The sequence below is a fragment of the Schistocerca serialis genome, chromosome 9, assembly GCF_023864345.2.
Source record: "Schistocerca serialis cubense isolate TAMUIC-IGC-003099 chromosome 9, iqSchSeri2.2, whole genome shotgun sequence".
Classification (NCBI taxonomy): Eukaryota; Metazoa; Arthropoda; class Insecta; order Orthoptera; family Acrididae; genus Schistocerca; species Schistocerca serialis.
The window spans coordinates 38,075,076-38,099,030 of NC_064646.1; the positions used below are offsets into that span (position 1 = coordinate 38,075,076).

General features: G+C 43.9%; 1 protein-coding gene across 6 annotated transcripts in view; it reads left to right on the plus strand.

The window, feature by feature from the left end:
* LOC126419783 (UDP-glucosyltransferase 2-like) overlaps nt 1–23,955 on the plus strand; it is a 335,883-nt gene that overhangs the window by 230,499 nt on the left and 81,429 nt on the right. For 2 of the 6 annotated variants that reach the window (XM_050086965.1, XM_050086969.1), the window contains exon 1: nt 7,799–7,941. The exons of 3 other annotated variants lie outside the window; for them this stretch is intronic. In XM_050086965.1, the coding sequence (XP_049942922.1) occupies nt 7,927–7,941 (15 nt within the window). In that variant the 5' untranslated portion in view covers nt 7,799–7,926. Of the gene's footprint in view, nt 1–7,798; nt 7,942–9,116; nt 9,170–23,955 lie in introns of those variants that run through there. One more of the 6 variants, XM_050086967.1, reaches the window with a different exon arrangement.

Below are 23,955 nucleotides of genomic sequence, written 5' to 3' on the forward strand. Positions count from 1 at the left end.
GTCAAGTCCCGTCACGTCTCTCTTTTATTCGTAATTCGAATCAGTACCTTTTCATCAGTTACTCGATATATCCAACTAATCTTCAGTATTCTTCTCTAGCACCAGGCTAAGAAACTTTGGTTCCTAAGAAATTCTGGTCTTATGTGAAAGCGGTAGGTGGATCAAAACAAAATGTCCAGACACTCTGTGACCAAAATGGTACTGAAACAGAGGATGAGAGACTAAAGGCCGAAATACTAAATGTCTTTTTCCAAAGCTGTTTCACAGAGGAAGACTGCACTGTAGTTCCTTCTCTAGATTGTCGTACAGATGACAAAATGGTAGATATCGAAATAGACGACAGAGGGATAGAGAAACAATTAAAATTGCTCAAAAGAGGAAAGGCCGCTGGACCTGATGGGATACCAGTTCGATTTTACACAGATTACGCGAAGGAACTTGTCCCCCTTCTTGCAGCGGTTTACCGTAGGTCTCTAGAAGAGCGTAGCGTTCCAAAGGATTGGAAAAGGGCACAGGTCATCGCCGTTTTCAAGAAGGGACGACGAACAGATGTGCAGAACTATAGACCTATATCTCTAACGTCGATCAGTTGTAGAATTATGGAACACGTATTATGTTCGAGTATAATGACTTTTCTGGAGACTAGAAATCTACCCTGTAGGAATCAGCATGGGTTTCGAAAAAGACGGTCGTGTGAAACCCAGCTCGCGCTATTCGTCCACGAGACTCAGACGGCCATAGACACGAGTTCACAGGTAGATGCAGTGTTTCTTGACTTCCGCAAGGCTTTCGATACAGTTCCTCACAGTCGTTTAATGAACAAAGTAAGAGCATATGGACTATCAGACCAGTTGTGTGATTGGATTGAAGAGTTCCTAGATAACAGAACGCAGCATGTCATTCTCAATGGAGAGAAGTCTTCCGAAGTAAGAGTGATTTCAGGTGTGCCGCAGGGGAGTGTCGTAGGACTGTTGCTTTTCACAATATACATAAATGACCTTGTGGATGACATCGGAAGTTCACTGAGGTTTTTTGCGGATGATGCTGTGGTATATCGAGAGGTTGTAACAATGGAAAATTGTACCGAAATGCAGGAGGATCTGCAGCGAAATGACGCATGGTGCAGGGAATGGCAATTGAATCTCAATGTAGACAAGTGTGATGTGCTGCGAATACATAGAAACATAGATCCCTTATCATTTAGTTACAAAATAGCAGGTCAGCAACCGGAAGCAGTTAATTCCATAAATTATCTGGGAGTACGCATTAGGAGTGATTTAAAATGGAATGATCATATAAAGTTGATCGTCGGTAAAGCAGATGCCAGACTGAGATTCATTGGAAGAATCCTAAAGAAATGCAATCCGAATAGAAAGAAAGTAGGTTGCAGTACGCTTGTCCGCCCACTGCTTGAATACTGCTCAGCAGTGTGGGATCCGTACCAGATAGGGTTGATAGAAGAGATAGAGAAGATCCAACGGAGAGCACGCGCTTCGTTACAGGATCATTTAGTAATCGCGAAAGCGTTACGGAGATGATAGATAAACTCCAGTGGAAGACTCTGCAAGAGACACGCTCAGTCGCTCGGTACGGACTTTTGTTGAAGTTTCGAGAACATACCTTCACCGAAGAGTCAAGCAGTATATTGCTCCCTCCTACGTATATCTCGCGAAGAGACCATGAGGATAAAATCAGAGAGATTAGAGCCCACACAGAAGCATACCGACAATCCTTCTTTCCACGAACAATACGAGACTGGAATAGAAGGGAGAACCGATAGAGGTACTCAAGGTACCCTCCGCCACACACCGTCAGGTGGCTTGTGGAGTATGGATGTAGATGTAGATGTAGATTTCACAAGCTTGTCTTCTCCTTTTTTTGTAGCGTTTATCATCCACATTTCACTTCCATGTAAGGTTACGCACCAAATATTTTCAGGGAAAACTTCCTAACCGTTAAATTTATATTCGATGTTAAAAGATTTATCTCTTTCAGGCAGTTTTCTTGCTATTGGCAGTTTGCATTTGATATCTTATCTACTTCGGCCATCGTCAGCTGTTTTGCAACCCATATACGACAATCTCATCCACTAAGTCTAGTGTCTCATCTGTTAACTTAATTCTCTCAGAATTACCTGATTTAACTCGACTGTATTCCTTTCCACTTGTCTGACTTTTCTTGATCTTCATCTTCTACAACTCTCATCTCATTCTCCTTTCATCCACTGCGTCCCTTGCATGTTCTTTGACCGTTAGAACAGCAGTGTGGTTTTGTGTAACTATTGTAGATAATCTTATCCTATCTTCAGAACTTGAAAAAGTGTATCCCAGGCAACATTGTCAATACTATAAACGTAGGTTTCGCTTTCTTTATAGTGTCTTCTATGATGTGTCGCTGCGTCAGTAGCGTCTTCTTACATTTCTCCGAACCTATACTGATCTTCACCGAAGTCGGCGTCTACCCATTTTCCCTCTCTCTGAAAATAATTCGTGTCGTTATTTAGCAACCATAAATTATTAAGCTGATATTTTAGTAGCTAAGACCTGTCAGCAACGGACTTCTTTGGAATTGGCATCCATAAATTCTTCGTAAGGATTCAAGGTGCAGGGTGACAATTATTGAACTATATGAAAAAAAGTAAATTAGTTACAAACTACGGCGTGCACGCACTTTATTCAGCATGTAAACGTCGCTACAGATACTCGGATTTAGGTTATGACATGTTCGATATGCCTGCCATCATTGGCAACGATGTGCCGCGGGCGAATAGCAAATTCTGCATGACCCGCTGAAGTGTCGGAACATCGATGCTGTCGATGACATCCTGAATGGCTGTTTTCAGCTCAGCAGTGGTTTTGGGGTTATTGCTGCACACCTAGTCTTTGATATAGCCTCGCGAAAAGGAGTCGCATGACGGCTAATCGAGGCCCATTCCAGTGGCCTCCGGGTACCCCAGAGCCAGAATGCGGTCCCTAAAGTACTCCTCCAGGTCATCAGACACTCTCCTGCTCCGATGGGGTCGAGCTCCATGTTGCATGAACCACATCTTGTCGTTGGGACAATGGGGATGAAATCATACCGTTCAGTAGTCACTGTACCATCATGGAATATCCCACAGATTATTACCTGACTGGACACTGCACACCACACAGTCACCCGTTGAATGTGAAGAGACTTCTCGGTCGCGAAATGCAGATTCTCTGTCCCCCAAATGCGCCAATTTTGCTTATTGATGAACCCATCCAAATGAAAGTAGGCTTCTTCACTAAAACAAACCATACAATTCCCATAATGCCCTGCGGCCAACCGCGCAGTTTAAACGTCCCGAAGCAAACCGCTTATGACGATTTTATTTCATTTAGTTCAATAATTGTCACCCTGCATTTCACCTGTGTAATATATCTTGCACGCTAGGTGGAACAGTTTGTCTTGTTCGGTTGTTTCAAGGACCTCAATAGCTCTGTGTTAATGCTGAGTTTTTCCTGGTGCTTTGATTCGCCTTCGATCTTTCAGTGGTCCAGGCGGAGGTTCGAGTCCTCCCTCGGGCATGGGTGTGTGTGTTTGTCCTTAGGATAATTTAGGTTAAGTAGTGTGTAAGCTTAGGGACTGATGACCTTAGCAGTTAAGTCCCATAAGGTTTCACACACATTTGAACATTTTTGATCTTTCAGTGCTCTGTCAAATAGTAAGACTTCTCTTATTGCCCGTCTCGCTCTTTGCTCAATCAGATTACCACCAGCACTATCGACTTCAAGCCATCATGTCGGACCACTACCTTCGATAACATCCTAACTGCTCCCCAGAACTCAAGTGCTCTTTACTTAACCACGAGCGATGTGCTCTCTGCCTCTGCTGGGGCCGTTTGTCTTGCATTGGATGATCAGTTGCCCTTTGTCAGAGTCGCTTAGTATCGGCGAATTTTAGTATCTACTGCTCGTATCGTCGTCAGAATGATTCCCCAGTCGTCTCTACTCGACACTCAAAGAGTTTCGCATTACAGTCTTCCAGGAGAAACAGTAGGTGAAGTTTTGGTAGGGAACCCATGTCCGGAAAAGCACTTTGGATCTAAAATAAGTTTGCAGGTGGGATCACCTTCAAATCTCCCACTTCACGGTATGCACAGAGCGGAGACGAGTTCTGACCTGTGCTGCGCTGTAAGAGCACATGGGACGGGCCACGTTTCGAGTAACTGGAGTAAGGTTCTCTTCTACGTGACGAAGGACGTCCAGAGAGCAGCGCATCTGTGGAGCACCACAGGCAGCCCTCACAACTGCCAACGGACCAGCTTCTTCTCGCAGCTGTTCTCGTAATCAGACAAAGGTGTTACGTGATGTCACAATTACAACAGGGGCTGAGTATGGCGCCCTCTTCTCAGTTTGTGTGTGCACCGTGAAGCAGCAGATTTGGAAGTGATCCCATCGTCACATTAATTTTACTTTCCTGACAAAGAAAATGTAGCACACAGAAGGGGAAGCCGGATGTCAGTGCAACTTCAAGTTCCAGGCATTAGAGGGCACGTACGAGTTGCAGTTCCCTCTGACCAGTGGAATGGCCACGAGAGTGCCTTAGCGTCGTTCAGGACTAGTATGGTGTGTTGTGTCAGCACCAACACAAAACAAGGAAGAAGAGCCTATGGGAGGAATCCTATATCATCTGTACAAAACGCTTGAAGATTAATTGAAAACTTTATTTCTAAAAGGAAAAGAAACTTAAGTTCTCTTTATGAAGTGACTTCCCGTGCCTCCTACTTGCAAGTACTTTACTCTCTATTACTACTCGCAGAAAGCAGGGTAAGTAATGTTTTCCTATTACTCAGTACCGATGCTCTCAAAGTCTGCGACCGAAGTGTGCCAACCACCAATGAGCAGCTGGTTAAATCAGTGTTGACAGGGGGCGCTGAACTCTGTCTTGCTGGAGGTGTGGCACAGCCTGCTATTTCCACTGACCCTCAAGTCAGCGCGTTCTCAACTCCGTTTCACGGCGCTCCGCTGGTCGGTGTGCAGTCAATGCTTTAGCACTGCACATTGTTACCAGGGTCGGGAAGAGACAGGGCCTGTAAGTGGTGTGAGCAGCATCAGATGTCGAGTGATTACCATGAAGGATGCGGAGAAGTCCCTTGCTTGCGTGATACCAAAACCACCACCTTACCCGGTTCGAAAGAGGCCACAATGTGGGGCTTCATTTGGCCAACTGGACCAATCGGACAATATCCAGATTTACAGGGCATTCGGTCATGATAGTGCTGTGATGTTGGGCCTGCATGGGGATGTCAGGGCAGGCAAACTCGTTGTCAAGGTTCCCGTCAACCACGCCAGACCACCACATGGGAGGGTCGCAGTATTGTGCACTGTGCACATCATAACCAATTCACATCTGTGACTGTCATTTGAGAACAAATAATGGGCTCTGTGCAACAATATTCTGTGTCCTCCCAAACCATTAGCCTAGCAGGAGCCAGACCAGGGAATTACCATGCCATGTGTAAGGTGTTCAATGGTTCAAATGGCTCTGAGCACTATGGGACTTAACATCTTAGGTCATCAGTCCCCTAGAACTTAGAACTACTTAAACCTAAATAACCTAAGGACGTCACACACATCCATGCCCGAGGCAGGATTCGAACCTGCGACCGTAGTGGTCGGGCGGTTCCAGATTGATGCGCCTAGAACCGCTCGGCCAAACCGGCTGGCTGTGTAAGGTGTCACTGACGTCCAAGACAAATGGCTGTGACTCGAGTGGTGCTGTGAGCTAGGGTGATGTCCCATCCTTACAATGTTAAGTTCTGCTGTCATGATGTGGGGGCCAATCTTACATGACTTCAGACCTCGGCTGGTAGTGTTTGAGGGAACTCTGACAGCACACCGGTACACCACGGACATCCTGCGTCCTCATGCGTTGCCTCACACGTTGTAGTATCACGGTGCCATTCTGCAACAGGACGATGCTCCTGCTCGCGTCTCTATGAACTGCCAGCATGATGTTGAGCCACGCCCATGCTTAGCAAGATCCCCAGATCTGCCCCAATAGAACATGCGCGGGAACAACTTGGATATGAACTACACTCCAGTGCCAGTATGGGAAATATCAGGACCAAGTGACAACAGTCTTTGGTTAACTTGCTTCAAGAGACGATGTAACTGCTTTATGACACCCTATACCCTTCGAAACTGAACCAGCGCATACCTCCATTCCAAAGGGAGTGCATCATCATACTGGAAAGTGACACATACTGCCAATTTCTCTGTAAATTTTACTCGATTTTGCAATCACTGAAACAGGAACACGTACCCTCTAAACCTGCGATGTTTCATTTCGTCGCGTCCTCCCCTTCGGGGTGTTCCACTTTTTTTTTTTATCAGACAGTGTTTTTGCCAGTCTGAGATAGGCTGGGAGGACTTAATGAAATGTAACTAACCCGCAAAAGAAGTGGCTCACTGAACACTCGTTCGACGAGTCCTTGAGTATCGCTCATCGCACTGCGACCTTTTAGCAGATTGGGAGAAATGGAAGGGAAACCTTTCGGCGCGGGGCTCGAGAATGTTACTGCGATGCTCAGCCATCTACAGTGGTAGATGCTACAACAGAGGCGATACGCACCACGGAGATACCTACTGCTGAATTTCCGATAGCGTACGTTGCATGAAAATACGGGAAACATATTGTTTCCCCCACATACGATTCGCGTAATGACCGTGACGAAAATATCAGAGAAGCTTACGGACTGTCACTCTTCCCACGCAATATTCGCGGGTGGACCAGTGACTCGGAGCTAAGATAGCGATACAACCTCTGCCACACACCGTAATGGAGTATAGATTTACATGTAGACGTAGATGTAAATCGCGCTCTCATTTTTTTCAGATATTGTACGTTACTCCTTAAGAGAAGAACCTGTTTCTTTATTACTTATTTATTCATTTAATTTTTCAATAGGACGGAGTGAGTTATCTCGCGAAGTGAGGGGGTAACAGGGTTAATACTGGAGACTTCTTTCCAACTCTCGTGAAATATCGCAGTGAGGAATATGGCATCCCCAGTGTCATTCATTGGATTTAGTGTATTTCTTGGTGTTCACTGGATAGCAATAAAGCTTGTCAGCCCACATCTCGTGGTCGTGCGGTAGCGTTCTCGCTTCCCACGCCCGGGTTCCCGGGTTCGATTCCCGGCGGGGTCAGGGATTTTCTCTGCCTCGTGATGGCTGGGTGTTGTGTGCTGTCCTTAGGTTACTTAGGTTTAAGTAGTTCTAAGTTCTAGGGGACTTATGACCACAGCAGTTGAGTCCCATAGTGCTCAGAGCCTTTTGAACCATTTTTTGAAAGCTTGTCACGACACAGTGTCTAATCCTAAAGCTACTCACTGCCGGTTGCCCGAAGCTGGAGGAAACTCTTGGAAGTGGAAACTGCGAGCAGCTAAGAGACAGGTCAACTGCTGAAACCACGAGTTTCAGGTGTTTCCGTCAGCTGAACGTCTCGTTGCGCCTTGCTTAGGGCGCGTTCGGTACGAATCTCAACACTGCTACGTATAAATGGACGTCAGCAGAGAACTTGTAGCACTGTGTATTTTTCTTTATTAATATTGAGAATGCTGCCTGACCAGTCGCAAAGACCGCACAAATTATCGCAGAAAATACAACTCGTTTCCGCTCGTCATATACCTTATCAATAGTTCCAGCTCTATCTCAGAGTTATCGCTCACGGCGGCGTTACACGACTGTGCGATTACTGTCTGGCCTTGCCGCAGCCTGACGTAATACGTGCAGTCTCAGGGACTCGGGAGACGATCTCCAGTGCTGCAGCGTTGAGCAGCGGGCGTTGTACAGACAGCATCCGAGTGTCGCTCCGTTGTACGTTGCTGCCCGTCAGAACTGATCTTTCTCGTGCGCGGTGTGGTAAAAATCAGTACCGTTCCGTCGTCTTATGCGAAGACATGACGAGGAAACAGGTACGTCAAAGAAACATCCTGCGGAAGATAATCTAGTTTCGGTGTTGATGGAAGACATGGCGTCTCGATCACGTTTGAAAAGCTAAAATTGTATGTCTGATACCTACCTTTCCAGAAGCAGTAATATCCCCAGATATTTATTTTATTTTATTTTATTTTACTATCTTTTTATCAAGGTACCAAAAATTACACCACAGAGATAATATTGCTCCCACAATTAATACACAGACTTTGTTACGCACGCTTATGCAGCGATGCTGTCTCACAACTATGACAGGAATCGGGGCATATACAGTATTACGTCTCTTCCTGCGAGATTAAAACTGAATGCCCGGACCGTGATTCGAACCCTGATACTTCCTGTGGCGTGAGGCGTGCCCTGATTTCTGGGCCAGGAAGAGCGCTGCCAGCGTGGGGTGAGGTCCCATGTTCGAACCCCAGTCCCACAAACACTTTCAACCTGACAAGAAGTTTCAGACAAGCGTCGACTCCTCTGCATAGTGATAGATTCATTCTGAGCTCACAGTGTCGTCTTAAAATTACGCATAAAAGAATATATTAAAATGCAGAGCGACGTATGTCCTCGGAATAGTGAAGCACCTTAAACACGGTAACAAAAGCAGGTCTTTATATTTACTGAGATCGTATCTGTTTTTTCGGACATGTCCGAAAGAACAGATACCATCGGTGACCAAGCAGCTCGTTAGAATGAAATTACAATGAAATGAACACTCTCAGCTGCTTACGGGCGTTGACATACGTCAACGGGGACAGATAAAAGTGTGTTGCCCGACCGGACTCGAACCCGTGATCTCCTGCTTACATAGCAGACGCTCTATCCATTTTCTTTTTTTTTTTTTTCATTTTGTTCGTTGTTGATCGTTGTCTTTGGTCGTTGCGGACGTCACATGACATCCGTTCAAGTTCGTTTATTGATCCTTGCACTCAGTTTTTTATTACAGAGGCCAACCAGCTCTCTGACCGAACACGCTGATCTACCGTGTCGGCAGTCCAGCTTAGTCACCGAGGGCACAGAGGATAGCGCGACTGCAGGGATTTATCTCTGGCACGCCTCCCGCGAAACCCACATCCTCAACGTATTGTCCCGCACTACATTCATAGTGCCCCCGCCCATTATACTAATTACTCGCGGCGCGTTGCCGATTCCCGTAAGAGTTCGGGCACTGTTTGTGCCTTCGCACAGAAGAAGAAGATGGTCCAGTGGCCGGTGAGCCTTAACTATATGTTTACTAAGATGGTATCTGTTTTTTCGGACATGTCCGATGTACAATCGCTCTCTCGACGAAAGATCCGTACCCAAAGACAGGAAAGTTGCACAGGTCAGATCAATATTCAAGAAAGGCAATAGGACAAGTAATCTACTAAATTACAATCACATATCATCAAATTCGATATGCAGCACGATTTTGGAACATACATTATGTTCGAACATTATGAGAACGGTCTACTGACACACAGTCAACACGGATTTAGAAAACGTCGTTCTTGTGAAACGTAACTAGCTCTTTACTCATACGAAGTGTTGAGTGCTACTGAGAAGGGATTTCTAACTAATTCCGTATTTCTAGATTTTCAGGACTCTTTGACACTGTACCACACAAGCAGCTTCTAGTTAAATTGCATGCTTATGGAATATAGTCTCAGTTATGTGACTGGATTCGTGATTTCCCGTCAGAGACGTCACAGTTCTTAGGAATTGATGGAAAGTTGTTGACTAAAACAGAAGTGATTTCTGGCGTCCCCCAAGGTAGTGTTGCTGTTCCTTATCTATGTAAAGGATTTGGGAGAGAATCCGAGCGGCCGTCTTAGCCTGTTTGCATATGATGCTGTCGTTTATCGCCTTGTAAACTCACAAGAAGATCAAAACAAACCGCAAAATAATTTAGAAAAGATATATGTATAGCGCAAAAATTGGCAATTGACTGTAAATAACGAAGAGTGTGAACTCATTCACATGATTGCTAAAAGCAATCCGTTAAACTTCGGTTACACGATACATCAGTCTAATTTAAATGCGGTAAATTTAACTAAACACCTAGTAATTACAATTACGAACAATTTAAATTGGAAAGATTACACAGAAAATGTTGTGGGGAAGTCAAACTAAAGACTGCGTTTTATTGGCAGAACACTTAGAAAGTGTAACAGATCTACTAGACTGCTTAAACTAATGTGTAAGGTACCAGACGCATTAAATAGTAAATCTTTAACTGAAGGGGCAGAAAGGCGTATTACAGCAGACAACTGAACCTGAAGTATCGAGTGTAACGTACCTACAACAAATAAAGCCTATGATCGTCTGTGAAAATGGACTCGATAAGCACCCTGAGCTATCAGTAATCGGAATCTAACCTGCATAACACTATGTACATGTTGTATGTGCGCCAGTTTCAAACCTTCAACAGATCGTTACATGAAAAACCTGAAACTGACATTTGGTTAAGCTTTCTGACTGCGTACTTGAATAAGAATTTACAAGTGGCACAGAATCTGGCTTGTGCAACGAAATTTACTGGATTAGAGTACATGACAAGTTGTGATGTTTATTGTCTCTATTTCGGCCCTAAGTTTTGCACTCACCTCTTTAGATGACTGCCTTTTTCCAAGTGGTTTAAGCAATTCACAGCAGCATGCAGCAGCAGGGGCTAGAGCTTATTGTTACTAAGAATGAATTTAATAAAAAGGGGTTTGCTTGGGTCCTGTTAACTACTAAATAACTTGTAAGAAGGAATTTCATAAATTAGTTCTATTGAAAAACTTCAGGTGTCATCATGATCAATAATAGGTTGACAAGTATTAATATTAGCGAAATGCCTAACAATGACCTTATAAGTATCAATAATGGCTGAGTGCCTGATTAACAGATTATTTTAATTTCAAAGTTACAGTAACATTTAATAACCACAGTATATTTATGAATTAGATGTGAAGCATAATTATTATTATTTGGAGGATAAGGAGGCTTCTTTAACTGAGAAGAAAAACATGGGATTATTGCAAACTCGGACTAACAATCGCGAGCCTAACCCTGCAATTGCGCTTTACGCTATGCTTGCGAATTTTACCTTGAATTCCATCTTCAGTGGTGGTTAAGCCATGTAAGTCTCTCCTGGCCACATAAATGAAATCAGGCCTTGAGTGTGGTGAGATCTGCCATCACAGACGTGAGGGCAGCGTGACACGTCTTCTGTCTCAAAGCTCTCGACTAGACTTGGCCACTGTTTCTATGTTTCAATACAGTGTATCGATACGTGGAACTGTTTCAGTGTTTCGGAACGGCTGTGGTTCTCTGTTTCGAAACAGTGGTGCTTCATTCCGCCCCTGTCTCGGATAACCGCACCAGATTCGATCTCGAGCCAGACACAGAAACTGTATCGTTGTTTCAAAATAAGGCTGTTTCAGTCCACCTGCGCTTGGAACGGACTAATTGTATCGAAACAGTGATGTTTCATTCCGCTCTGTGTCGTACGAGATTCGGGCTCGGCACAGACACTGAAACACAACATAACACTTAATGAAACACTTTCAAGAGTGGCGAAATATTTTTGACAAGCAATAGAATGAAGCTTAAGATATCCGAAAAGAAAGCTTCGTTTCTAGCTGACTGTCCTATTACGAAATGGCGTAACATTTGCTTTATAAACACTAACCAAACAATGAAACAACGCATACTATTCACATTCAAAATAATAAATATGTGAAAATCATTGGGTTAAATTACACTTTTTTTTAAAACATACGCTTCTCTTTTCATGTACAGTAATCGTATTATGAAACGCAAGTAAGCCTACAACATTCTGAATAAAAAAAAGGCGTAGAGTGACAGTTATTAGATATATACATAAATTTGATCTAGGTATAATTACAAGCAATCTGTTTGATATATGACTGATAGTGCAGTGGTGAACGGGAAGGGCTGGGAAACGTGGTGACTTTATAGCAACGGTTCGAAACACCTTGAAAGGCAAAATTTTTTCTGTCATACTTTGTTATTTATTCGAATTATTTGGTGTTATCTGTGAGTCTATAGTCACTGTGCCTATTATCCACAATGATTTCCTTTGTGTGCATGGAAATTAGCAGGATGGGTATATTACCCATACTAACGGAATGTGGGAATCCCAGTAGCATATTCGTTGTTTCTGCAGTTTGCTCCCACCTCCAGTTCCGTTCGTGGTGGTTCTTCTGTCTTCACCTATGGCTGTCCTCAGCCAATCGAAAAGTATGTAAGTCACACAACACGAAAGCAGCACATTTGCTGCAGGAAATACGAAACTGCCCAAGACTCCCAAGTGATAGTTTCATACTTTCTGCGAAACGATTAGCGCTCTCGCACCTCATTTGTGTTTATATGGACATACTTATACAGTAGACATTCAAGATGATAAAATGTGTAGGTTTATTAGATTACAAAACACAAACTGTTTGACTGTTTCGAAACAGCGTATCTAAACATTACATTGTACTGTTTCATTTGTTTCGAAACAGTTAGGTGTTTCAGTTTGCCCATCTCTACTCTCGACCAACACTACTGAAATTTTACTCTCGCAGACAGACGTCGTCTCACAACAATGCTTAGAATCGCGCTCCCGTGTTTCGCCATCAGATTGTTACTACCGATATCTGAGTGCTTATTTGTTTCCATATAGAATAGCAGAATCTTACACAATGCAACGAATAGTCTGAAGTTGTCTAAATTGTTTTCGATACTCAGTGTAATATTTAATCAATGTAATGGAGAGTTCTGACACTCTCCTTTCACCAGTACTCCTAGGTAATGACAATCTCGTTCCAGTACCTGCGTCTCTTCCACTCGTAACTGACGCACCGCACCTGCATCAGCGTTCATGAATTTGAGGTCGGGGAATTCTACTTTCAAATGATTTTGGAGTCGATTTTCCGGTAAAAATTATTTGCCCCGTGTGAAAATCGCATATAGCTTCCTGGTTTACAACACCGATGCTGTTGCTGTTTTTCTCCACGCTCTTGTCGATTTGCCTGTTGTCTGACTTATTATTTGTTCTTACTATTTTTCACGTTTTATACATTCTTCAAGGGCCAAAGCTAATGAATGTAATGAAATCACCAAGTAACACGAGCGAGAGTAAGTACACTACTGTTCGGTGTTTCGCTTTAACATGGTACAACTGATATTAAGAAACGTGCAGAGTTGTCTTTCTACTTTGCGATGTAGCAAGTAGTGGGGCTGCGTTGTCACAAGGCAGTAAGGAATCATTGAGCTGACCTTACCATTATTGTTGGTCGAACAGGCAGAATTAAGACTTTGGCTCAGTAAGTAAGGTGTAAATACCCCGTTCGATTTAAAGTGAATGTCTCGGTAGAAGAAAAGATAAAAGGTTTCAAACGGCGCCAATTGTAGAACGTGTGTACCTGTGTATCTGTGTCGCTGCGTGTTGATACGCAGTCTCAAGATGGAGGCGTTGACGGAAAGATGGTCGCCGTTTGCAGAGCGAAGTGTAGGTAGGTTTTTAGCGTTTGAACAAAACATTAGCCAGTTGCTCTTCATCGGCAACTAGTGGAAGTTTACGGGATGAGTATAGTGTCATAAAAACAGGTGTGTGTTTGGTGCCATGAATTTCATAAAGGCAGAACGGATAGGCGAGACAGGGAAAGACCATGCTTCGAGGTGGGTGCTCTTGAGATGACAACTAGGGCCGTGTCGAATAGTTCCCTCGAAACGACCATTGCATTCACGAGTGGCAGACTACGCACCAACTCCACAGCTGCGCCAACGGAGTAGCAGATATCGCGCCACGGCACCCTGGACTAGCGGAAGGCGTGTTATCGCTGGGCAGCTCCCAGGCGGCAACAGAGCCAAGCCTTTGGAAACTGACTCTCCACCACCAGGTGCGGTATCAGGCGCAGCGTGGTCCTCCATTCCCGCACCGTATCGTCACAGGGCACGAATCGTGTGTCGATCACATGACTCTACATCTACATCTACATTTATACTCCGCAAGCCACCCAACGGTGTGTGGCGGAGGGCACTTTACGTGCCACTGTCATTACCTCCCTTTCCTCTTCCACTCGCGTGTGGTTCGCAGGAAGAACGACTGCCGGAAAGCCTCCGTGCGCGCTCGAATCTCTCTAATTTTACATTCGCGATCTCCTCGGGAGGTATAAGTAGGGGGAAGCAATATATTCGATACCTCATCCAGTCACGCACCCTCTCGAAACCTGGCGAGCAAGCTACACCGCGATGCAGAGCGCCTCTCTTGCAGAGTCTGCCACTTGAGTTTGCTAAACATCTCCGTAACGCTATCACGCTTACCAAGCAACCCTGTGACGAAACGCGCCGCTCTTCTTTGGATCTTCTCTATCTCCTCTGTCAACCCAACCTGGTACGGATCCCACACTGATGAGCAATACTTAGGTATAGGCCGAACGAGTGTTTGGTAAGCCACCTCCTTTGTTGATGGACTACATTTTCTAAGGACTCTCCCAATGAATCTCAACCTGGCACCCGCCTTACCAACTATTAATTTTATATGATCATTCCACTTCAAATCGTTCAGCACGCATACTCCCAGATATTTTACAGAATAACTGCTACCAGTGTTTGTTCCGCTATCATATAATCATACAATAAAGGATCCTTCTTTCTATGTATTTGCAATACATTACATTTGTCTATGTTGAGGATCAGTTGCCACTCCCTGCACCAAGAGCCTATCCGCTGCAGATTTTCCTGCATTTCGCTACAATTTTCTAATGCTGCAACTTCTCTGTATACTACAGCATCATCCGCGAAAAGCCGCATGGAACTTCCGACACTATCTACTAGGTCATTTACATATATATTGTGAAAAGCAATGGTCCCATAACACTCCCCTGTGGTACGCCAGAGGTTACTTTAACGTCTGTAGACGTCTCTCCATAGAGAACAACATGCTGTGTGCTAAAAACTTTTCAATCCAGCCATACAGCTGGTCTTATATTCCGTAGGCTCTTACTTTGTTTATCAGGCGACAGTGCGGAACTGTATCGAACTCCTTCCGGAAGTCAAGGAAAATAGCATCTACCTGGGAGCCTGTATCTTATATTTTCTGGGTCTCATGAACAAATAAAGTGAGTTGAGTCTTACACGATCGCTGTTTCCGGAATCCATGTTGATTCCTACAGAGTAGGTTCTGGGTTTCCAGAAATGACATGATACGCGAGCAAAAAACATGTTGTAAAATTCTACAACAGATCGATGTCAGAGATATAGGCTTATAGTTCTGCGCATCTGCTCGACGACCCTTCTTGAAAACTGGGACTACCTGTGCTCTTTTCCAATCATTTGGAACATTCCGTTCCTCTAGAGACTTGCGGTACACGGCTGTTAGAAGGGGGCCAAGTTCTTTCGCTCCCGTGATGAAGAGAGTATCAGCTCTACCATTACCTCCTTTCTGCCTAACTGTTGTGCTGTAGAATTAATTTAGTTATTTCGTATAAGTCAGTGTCGGTTACTACGTGTGGTTTGAAATACGCGCGCAGGCGTCGGTGGCAACCTACAATAATGATAATATAACGTAGCAGTTTAAACTCTGAATATTGTTTCTGGAACGCCACGTATATCTTGAGCGGGAGTAAATGCGTCTTAAATATACATAGTGTGGCGTAATCTCAATACGTAGGCAGAAAGTTATTTATTTTTAATGGAAATGTTACGCTCTCTTTCAACAAATGACAACGTAATGTAACCTGCAACTAACCTATAGAGTAAATATCTCTGGAGTGAGCATTGCGTTCTGCGCATGTTGTTAACATTGAACAAGGATTTTCACGTGTTTTCGGGACTTCGCTGTGCGTGTGTGCTTTCCGCAGAGTTTGAAGTTTATAATATCAAGAGTTTTTTTGTGTTTTCACCGTTTGTTGATAGTGTAATAGCGATGGTGAATTACTGTTGTTGCTACTGATGCACAGAAAAATATTTGAAAGGAAGGATAGTAACTTTTCATGGGTACTATGTTTAAAAATTTCGAGAGGCATTATAACTAAGGCTTGATTATTAGACCTATTTTGCTACGATTTTATGACTATATAATAGATATTACGGCTCGTACAAAAGCTTACAAACAATCGCTTGCTCTTGTAAATCTGCTAGTGGAACAGGAAAGGGAATGGATAGTTGTTTCAGCAAATACTATCTTCCAAGCATTTATCAGTGACTTGTCGATTATGTATATAGATTTGAAAGACGGGAGACAGATAAATTCAATAGAGTGGGAGTCTGTAATTGTCTTCGTATAATATGTGTGCCCAAACCCTTTTGTTTTACACTCCTGGAAATGGAAAAAAGAACACATTGACACCGGTGTGTCAGACCCACCATACTTGCTCCGGACACTGCGAGAGCGCTGTACAAGCAATGGTCACACGCACGGCACAGCGGACACACCAGGAACCGCGGTGTTGGCCGTCGAATGGCGCTAGCTGCGCAGCATTTGTGCACCGCCGCCGTCAGTGTCAGCCAGTTTGCCGTGGCATACGGAGCTCCATCGCAGTCTTTAACACTGGTAGCATGCCGCGACAGCGTGGATGTGAACCGTATGTGCAGTTGACGGACTTTGAGCGAGGGCGTATAGTGGGCATGCGGGAGGCCGGGTGGACGTACCTCCGAATTGCTCAACACGTGGGGCGTGAGGTCTCCACAGTACATCGATGTTGTCGCCAGTGGTCGGCGGAAGGTGCACGTGCCCGTCGACCTGGGACCGGACCGCAGCAACGCACGGATGCACGCCAAGACCGTAGGATCCTACGCAGTGCCGTAGGGGACCGCACCGCCACTTCCCAGCAAATTAGGGACACTGTTGCTCCTGGGGTATTGGCGAGGACCATTCGCAACCGTCTCCATGAAGCTGGGCTACGGTCCCGCACACCGTTAGGCCGTCTTCCGCTCACGCCCCAACATCGTGCAGCCCGCCTCCAGTGGTGTCGCGACAGGCGTGAATGGAGGGACGAATGGAGACGTGTCGTCTTCAGCGATGAGAGTCGCTTCTGCCTTGGTGCCAATGATGGTCGTATGCGTGTTTGGCGCCGTGCAGGTGAGCGCCACAATCAGGACTGCATACGACCGAGGCACACAGGGCCAACACCCGGCATCATGGTGTGGGGAGCGATCTCCTACACTGGCCGTACACCACTGGTGATCGTCGAGGGGACACTGAATAGTACACGGTACATCCAAACCGTCATCGAACCCATCGTTCTACCATTCCTAGACCGGCAAGGGAACTTGCTGTTCCAACAGGACAATGCACGTCCGCATGTATCCCTTGCCACCCAACGTGCTCTAGAAGGTGTAAGTCAACTACCCTGGCCAGCAAGATCTCCGGATCTGTCCCCCATTGAGCATGTTTGGGACTGGATGAAGCGTCGTCTCACGCGGTCTGCACGTCCAGCACGAACGCTGGTCCAACTGAGGCGCCAGGTGGAAATGGCATGGCAAGCCGTTCCACAGGACTACATCCAGCATCTCTACGATCGTCTCCATGGGAGAATAGCAGCCTGCATTGCTGCGAAAGGTGGATATACACTGTACTAGTGCCGACATTGTGCATGCTCTGTTGCCTGTGTCTATGTGCCTGTGGTTCTGTCAGTGTGATCATGTGATGTATCTGACCCCAGGAATGTGTCAATAAAGTTTCCCCTTCCTGGGACAATGAATTCACGGTGTTCTTATTTCAATTTCCAGGAGTGTATATAAAGTTACAGTAGGAGACCATGTTAAGCGTATCTAGGACATGGAGAATGATTATGTGTGATCAATATTTTAGTTTATATGACCAACTGCATTTGCTTTACAGTACATTTATTCTCCGATCGCCTTTTTCTTCCCTTCTTACTCAGTCTACTATTTATTTAGTAAACTGGGAGCAAGTACGTAAAACGCGTTAAATAAACACTTCAAAGTGTCACCAGTAAGAAAAATTGTGTTTTAGGTCGCAAAAACGAGAAAATAAATACGCAGAAATAGCAGAAAAAAGGACGAATTATCAGGGATATAATCGCTAATGCGTGGCAAATTCGGTGTTTTTCGGACACTTGCAAAAGTACTAGCGTACTGTCAAGTCGTTTTGCAAGACTATCACTGAAAAAATGTACGTCATGCTCTGTAATACTATAAAGTGCCGTATCATACTGAAAACTACCAAAAATCGAGTGCATCTGAACTGTGACACCTATCGCAAAGAAGCAGAATGCAATATCACTTGCCCTTAAAAGTTACGTAGCTGGTTTATGCCCGGTATCAAATGGATACTGTTAAAATGTCTGCGCAACATATATAAATAATCCACGACACGTACGAAAAGAATCTGTCTGTACTATGGATGTAGTGGCATTCGAAATATACAGGGCACTATACCGACTAGCACCCGACGTCCCGAGAACACGTGACCAGGCCGGCAATGTATGTTGACAACACAAAATCCGTTCTGCGCATGTGAATGCTCACTCCAGAGATATTTACTCTATGCACTAACTAACCCAACGATAATATAAAGCATGAAGTGATTCCTTTTTCCAGCAAATCAATCTAATGTTACTCAGAAAGAAAGAATGATACAAACACCTGCGTATTATTGAAATAATTGAAAAGAATTTCTTTAACTTTATCTCTTTAAGAATTGAGTTAGCTTTTAATCCTTTGAATTAACTGAAAATATTTTAAACCAGAGGTGAAGCCTCACCTAAGCCTTGCGGTGTTAAATCTCTGAATAAGTTTCGCAATAAAAAATATTCACTACCTTGAATATTGAAAACTGACTGTAAAAATGCATATAAGCAGTTACAATTATTTTCCTTTGCGAGTGAAGCTCGCTAACACTGAAATATTCTTTTGGAACTCGTAATGGCGGACTCAGCGCCACCCAAACAGTCGAAGCGAGATGGGCAATCGACAGCAACATTATTATTATAATTTTTAAACAAATTTTACGTGGAGGGAAAAATATTTCTGAAACGAAACATAAGATACTTTCAATTAACAATATGTTGTAGCTTTATAGCTCATACAGACATCGACCTACTAGGCGAGAGGGAACAAACAGGCGAAAAACAGAACAAACAGGGGCGAGTGACATGGCTCTTGTGTGTATATATTGCACTTGCAGTTCCATGCTTTCATGGAACGTATTGAAATATCATATTACTTATCTCTGCGATTAATGGAAAATATTGACAATATTAGTCACAAAATATTATCAGACTTGTAGAATGACTCATAGTATTACAGGAATTACTTTCTTGGTTGCATTACATTCATATCAGTTGAATAAATCGCGTCACAAATTATACAGGCTTCCAGGTGACGCCAAACGGTACCATCGAGACAAGCCTAGTCTTCCTCCGTGAGAAATTCGAAACAACGTTAACCTCCAAGAAAGTTGTCGCCGCAGTCTTTTGCGACACGTAGCATGTGCCGCTGTTTTACTCTCGTTCATGGAGAGACCGCGAATGCTGGCAGTTACTGTGCCACGTTGGAACAGTAGCTGGAGACGATTCGGAGATAACGGCTTTGGAAACGTGTCCTGTTGTTGCACGAAAACGCCCGGGCACGAGCGGCCTCGGTTGTGTGTGATTTGCTCCGGCGTTTACGATGGGCAGTACTGGAACACCAAACGTACAGACCAGATTTTGCACCAGTAGAATCTCATCGCTTCGAACCGCTAGGGAAACATGTGGCCCGACACCACTTCAGAAACGATAACCACATTCCGGGTGTCGTTAAGTAACTGGCCGCTAGACCTGGATCCTCATTTTCTTCATGTTAGTTTCACAGACTGCTTTATCGATGGAATAATAACGGTTAAGACAGTCCTAGCGGCAAACGCTGTAACAAAAGACGGCGCGCAGAATTACAGTTTCGTTGGGTCTTGATGCTCGGTTGCTATTTCAGCTAGGAACGTGGGGTAAAAAGTTTTTGGTGTAGCCCGGACCAGCGGTCATTTGTATAGCAATTTGAACATCCTTCTTACTGCAGCTATGTTACGGTATATTAGGCAAGGTTTGAACGACTAACCGGAGTTGACGACCAGGGAAAACGAATCGATTAATTCCTTTCGCGAAAAATTTTAATTGGGATGGAATTAATGCTGCTGCCTCGGGCATGGATGTGTGTGATGTAATTAGATTAGTTAGGTTTAAGTTCAAAAATGGTTCAAATGGCTCTGAGCACTACGGGACTCAACATCTGAGGTCATCAGTCCCCTAGAACTTAGAACTACTTAAACCTAACTAACTTAAGGACGTGACACACATCCAAGTCCGAGGCAGAATTCGAACCTGCGACCGTAGCAGTCACGCGGTTCCGGACTGAAGCGCCTAGAACCGCTCGGTCACCGCGGCCGGCTAGGTTTAAGTAGTTCTACGTTCTAGGGGACTGATGACCTTAGAAGTTAAGTCCCATGGTGCTCAGAGCCTTTTGAATGAATTAATTCTCAACTAATGGCACTATTTGTATTGTTCACCGTTCGGATTTTACGTGCAAAAACAGCCACACTTCAACCACCCTGACTAGAGCGAGACTGATGGTTCGCATTTGGTCCACGGGTGTATTGGTCTACGATTAGTTTCAAATGTTTGAAAAACCTTGCTTCGTTTTGATTTTACGTGCCAAAAACAGGTTTTTCTGGGAGATTTTTGACAAGCTTCAGTTCTATATTTTAAACCTGTACGAATCGTTCCAAACTTTGCACGAAGGTAGATAAAAGGATAAAGTCTAAGGAAATATTTTTATCGAATAATCTTTATCAATTGCCCAGATAACGACGGTTTCAAGTTGAGCTAAATGTAGCTCGTAAAATTTGTTCTTATGTGAACGGAATGTGTGGAAACGATATAAAGTGGATCAAATAAATAAAAAGTGCATTCCGTTAAAATCGAACACTCGCTTTCAAAAATCTAGCTTCATTCGTATTTTAAGTGCAAAAACACGTTTTTGTGAGGTTTTTTCACGCGCTCCACTTATATGTTTCAAACTTTTGTGAATCGGTTCAAATTTTGTAAGAGGGTAGACAAATACATGTAATTAAGGGTAGACAAATACATGTAATTAAGGGTAGACAAATACATGTAATTAATGGTTGTCCTGTCGGTTTGTGAAAGCTTTATCCGTTGCCACGATATAAACAATATGGTTCGGAAGACAAAAAAAATCCTATACCAGTTGTCTCCCGCGTCGACGAAAATCTACATCGGTCGCCAAGCTATGGCGGAGGAATGTCAAAATTATGGTACAGTAAAAGCTGGGGACCAGAATGAAAAACGCTCCTATCACAGCACAAGAAAAAGAGGAATACGTCCTGGGCGGAGTTAGGTATGTAACAGAAGGGAAGTATCTTTTCGACTCATCTGGCAGCTTCGAAGACATTTAAATAAAAACATCTTTACATACTCGCGCTTTCTTCAAGTTAACCCTACTTCCCCAGCGCAGTGAGCTGTTTTAGCTGCAAGGTGTTGGCACAGTGCATCCTGAAATTTGTGGGATAAGTCCCTGATCCTGTCCCAAAATCCGGAAGACTCGCCAGCCCTTGTAAACGTGGCATGTGTGATGTTATACGTCGTGACACACTTTACTTGACAGGACACTTTATATTACATGACATGAATGCTAATACTGACTAGTAAAACTTCGAGTATATCAAGATGTTTTGATTTAAATGTCCTTGAAGTATCAGATAAGCCAGGAAGTTAGTTTCCTTCTCTTGCATCCCTAACTCTACTCAGGATGTATTCGCCTTTTGTGTGCTGTGAGAGGAGCTTTTTTAGTTCTGGTACACATTATGTTCCGGTTTTGGACATAGACGGATGTGTCTCCTTCTCAGTTACAACGAGTAAGAATCGTATCTCACGTACTGTAGTGTTTCTTAAGGCAATGCCGTACGCTAACGCTCACAGGTTCATCTTTCGTTGGGTCCAACACGTTCAGGATGCAAATTAATCAAGTGAACTCGGCGGCCAGTCATACGTTTGGTTTGACCCGTGGCTCCAGTTCCGTTAGTCACATATCACGTAAGACCTGCTGTAGGGTGAGATAAATGGCGGTTTATGGCCGTCGCACATAAACTGGGACAAAAGCTCGTCGGATTTCATGAACATGGTTCACGCTGTAAGTGCTTCTACGATAAGATGAAATTGAAAGCAGTGAGATAGTCGTCTGCTGGCATAAAAGAAATATTCTTACGTGTTAAAAGAATTTCGTGCTAAACGACGGCTGCGAGAAAACAACAGGCAATTTTGGATAGGGAAAATTCTATTATAGTGCTGTAATTCAATTTGAATATATTCTTTTTACTTTTAGAAATGACAATATCTTCCGGCTGAGATGTATTTATTCACAACCGTGATTTCGACTTATTACGTTATTCTCAACTGATAGCTCACTATGAAGTACGTCGATTCATAATCGCTCCTTTCCACAGAACAGCGTATTCGTGTCAACCACGTCTGCATATTACATGTGCATAATAAGTGCAGCGCCCCTTTATATAGATGACAAAGACCACCGTCTTAATATGCATGTTGTTGTTGTTGTGGTCTTCAGTCTATAGACTGGTTTGATGCAGCTCTCCATGCTACCCTATCCTGTGCAAGCTTCTTCCTCTCCCAGTACCTACTTCAACCTACATCCTTCTGAATCTGTTTAGTGTATTCATTTCTTGCTCTCCCTCTACGATTTTTACCCTCCACACTGCCCTCCAATACTAAATTGGTGATCCCTTGATCCCTCAGAATATCTCCTACCAACCGATCCCTTCTTCTTGTCAAGTTGTGACACAAATTTCTCTTCTCCCCAATTCTGTTCAATACCTCCTCATTAGTTAAGTGATCTCCCCTTAATATGCATATGGAGTATGAAAGCAAGGTTGGCAAGAGGCCAGAGTCCTCTGAAAAGGAACGATTATGAATCGACAAACTTCATAGTGATCTGTACCTTGAGAATGGCGCAATAGCTTGAAATAGCGACTATGAATAAACACATTTAATAACAGTGCAGATGGAAAATATTGTCATTTCTAAGAAAAGGTATTTCGCTTTCCCGCTAAAATATCATCTTTCAGGTATGTTCTACGTTACGAGCAACTTGGTAGACAATGGCAAGGAGAGGTGGGTTACAGAGGGGGGCACCAACAGCTGTGGAAGAAAGCTGGCCAGGAGCAGATGCGATTAGCGAACAAGTCGACAAAGCAAACAGAAGACTTACTTAACTTGTATTACTCCAAGCAAACGAAGGCGCATTATAAATACTGCAGCAGTAAATAGAATTCAGCTCTGAACATCGACAAGCATGAGGCTCTCTGATCTAAAGCACGCACAACGCTGTCGGAGCCGCGACTAGGCGGCAGAAAGATTAAGGAAAGGTAAACCTACGTTTCTAGCATTTGTAGACTTAGAGAAAGCTTTTGGCAATGTTGGACTGGAATACCCTGTTTCAAATTCTAAAGGTGGCAGGGGTAAAATACAGGGAGCGAAAGGCTATTTACAATTTGTACAGAAGCCAGATGGCAGTTATAAGAGTCGCGGGGCATGAAAGGGAAGCAGTGGTTGAGAAGGGAGTGAGACAGGGTTGTAGCCTCTCCCCGATGTTACTCAATCTGTATACTGAGTAAGCAGTAAAGGAAACAAAAGAAAAATTCGGAGTAGGTATTAAAATCCATGGAGAAGAAATAAAAACTTTGAGGTTCGCCGATGACATGGTAATTCTGTCAGCGACAGCGAAGGACTTGGAAGAGCAGTTGAACGGAATGGACAGTGTCATGAAAGGAAGGAATAAAATGAACATCAACAAAAGCAAAACGAGGATAATGGAATGTAGTCGAATTAAGTCGGGTGATGCTGAGGGAATTAGATTAGGAAATGAGACACTTAAAGTAGTAAAGGAGTTTTGCTATTTGAGGAGCAAAATAACTGATGATGGTCGAAGTAGAGAAGATATAAAATGTAGACTGGCAATGGCAAGGAAAGCGTTTCTGAAGAAGAGAAATT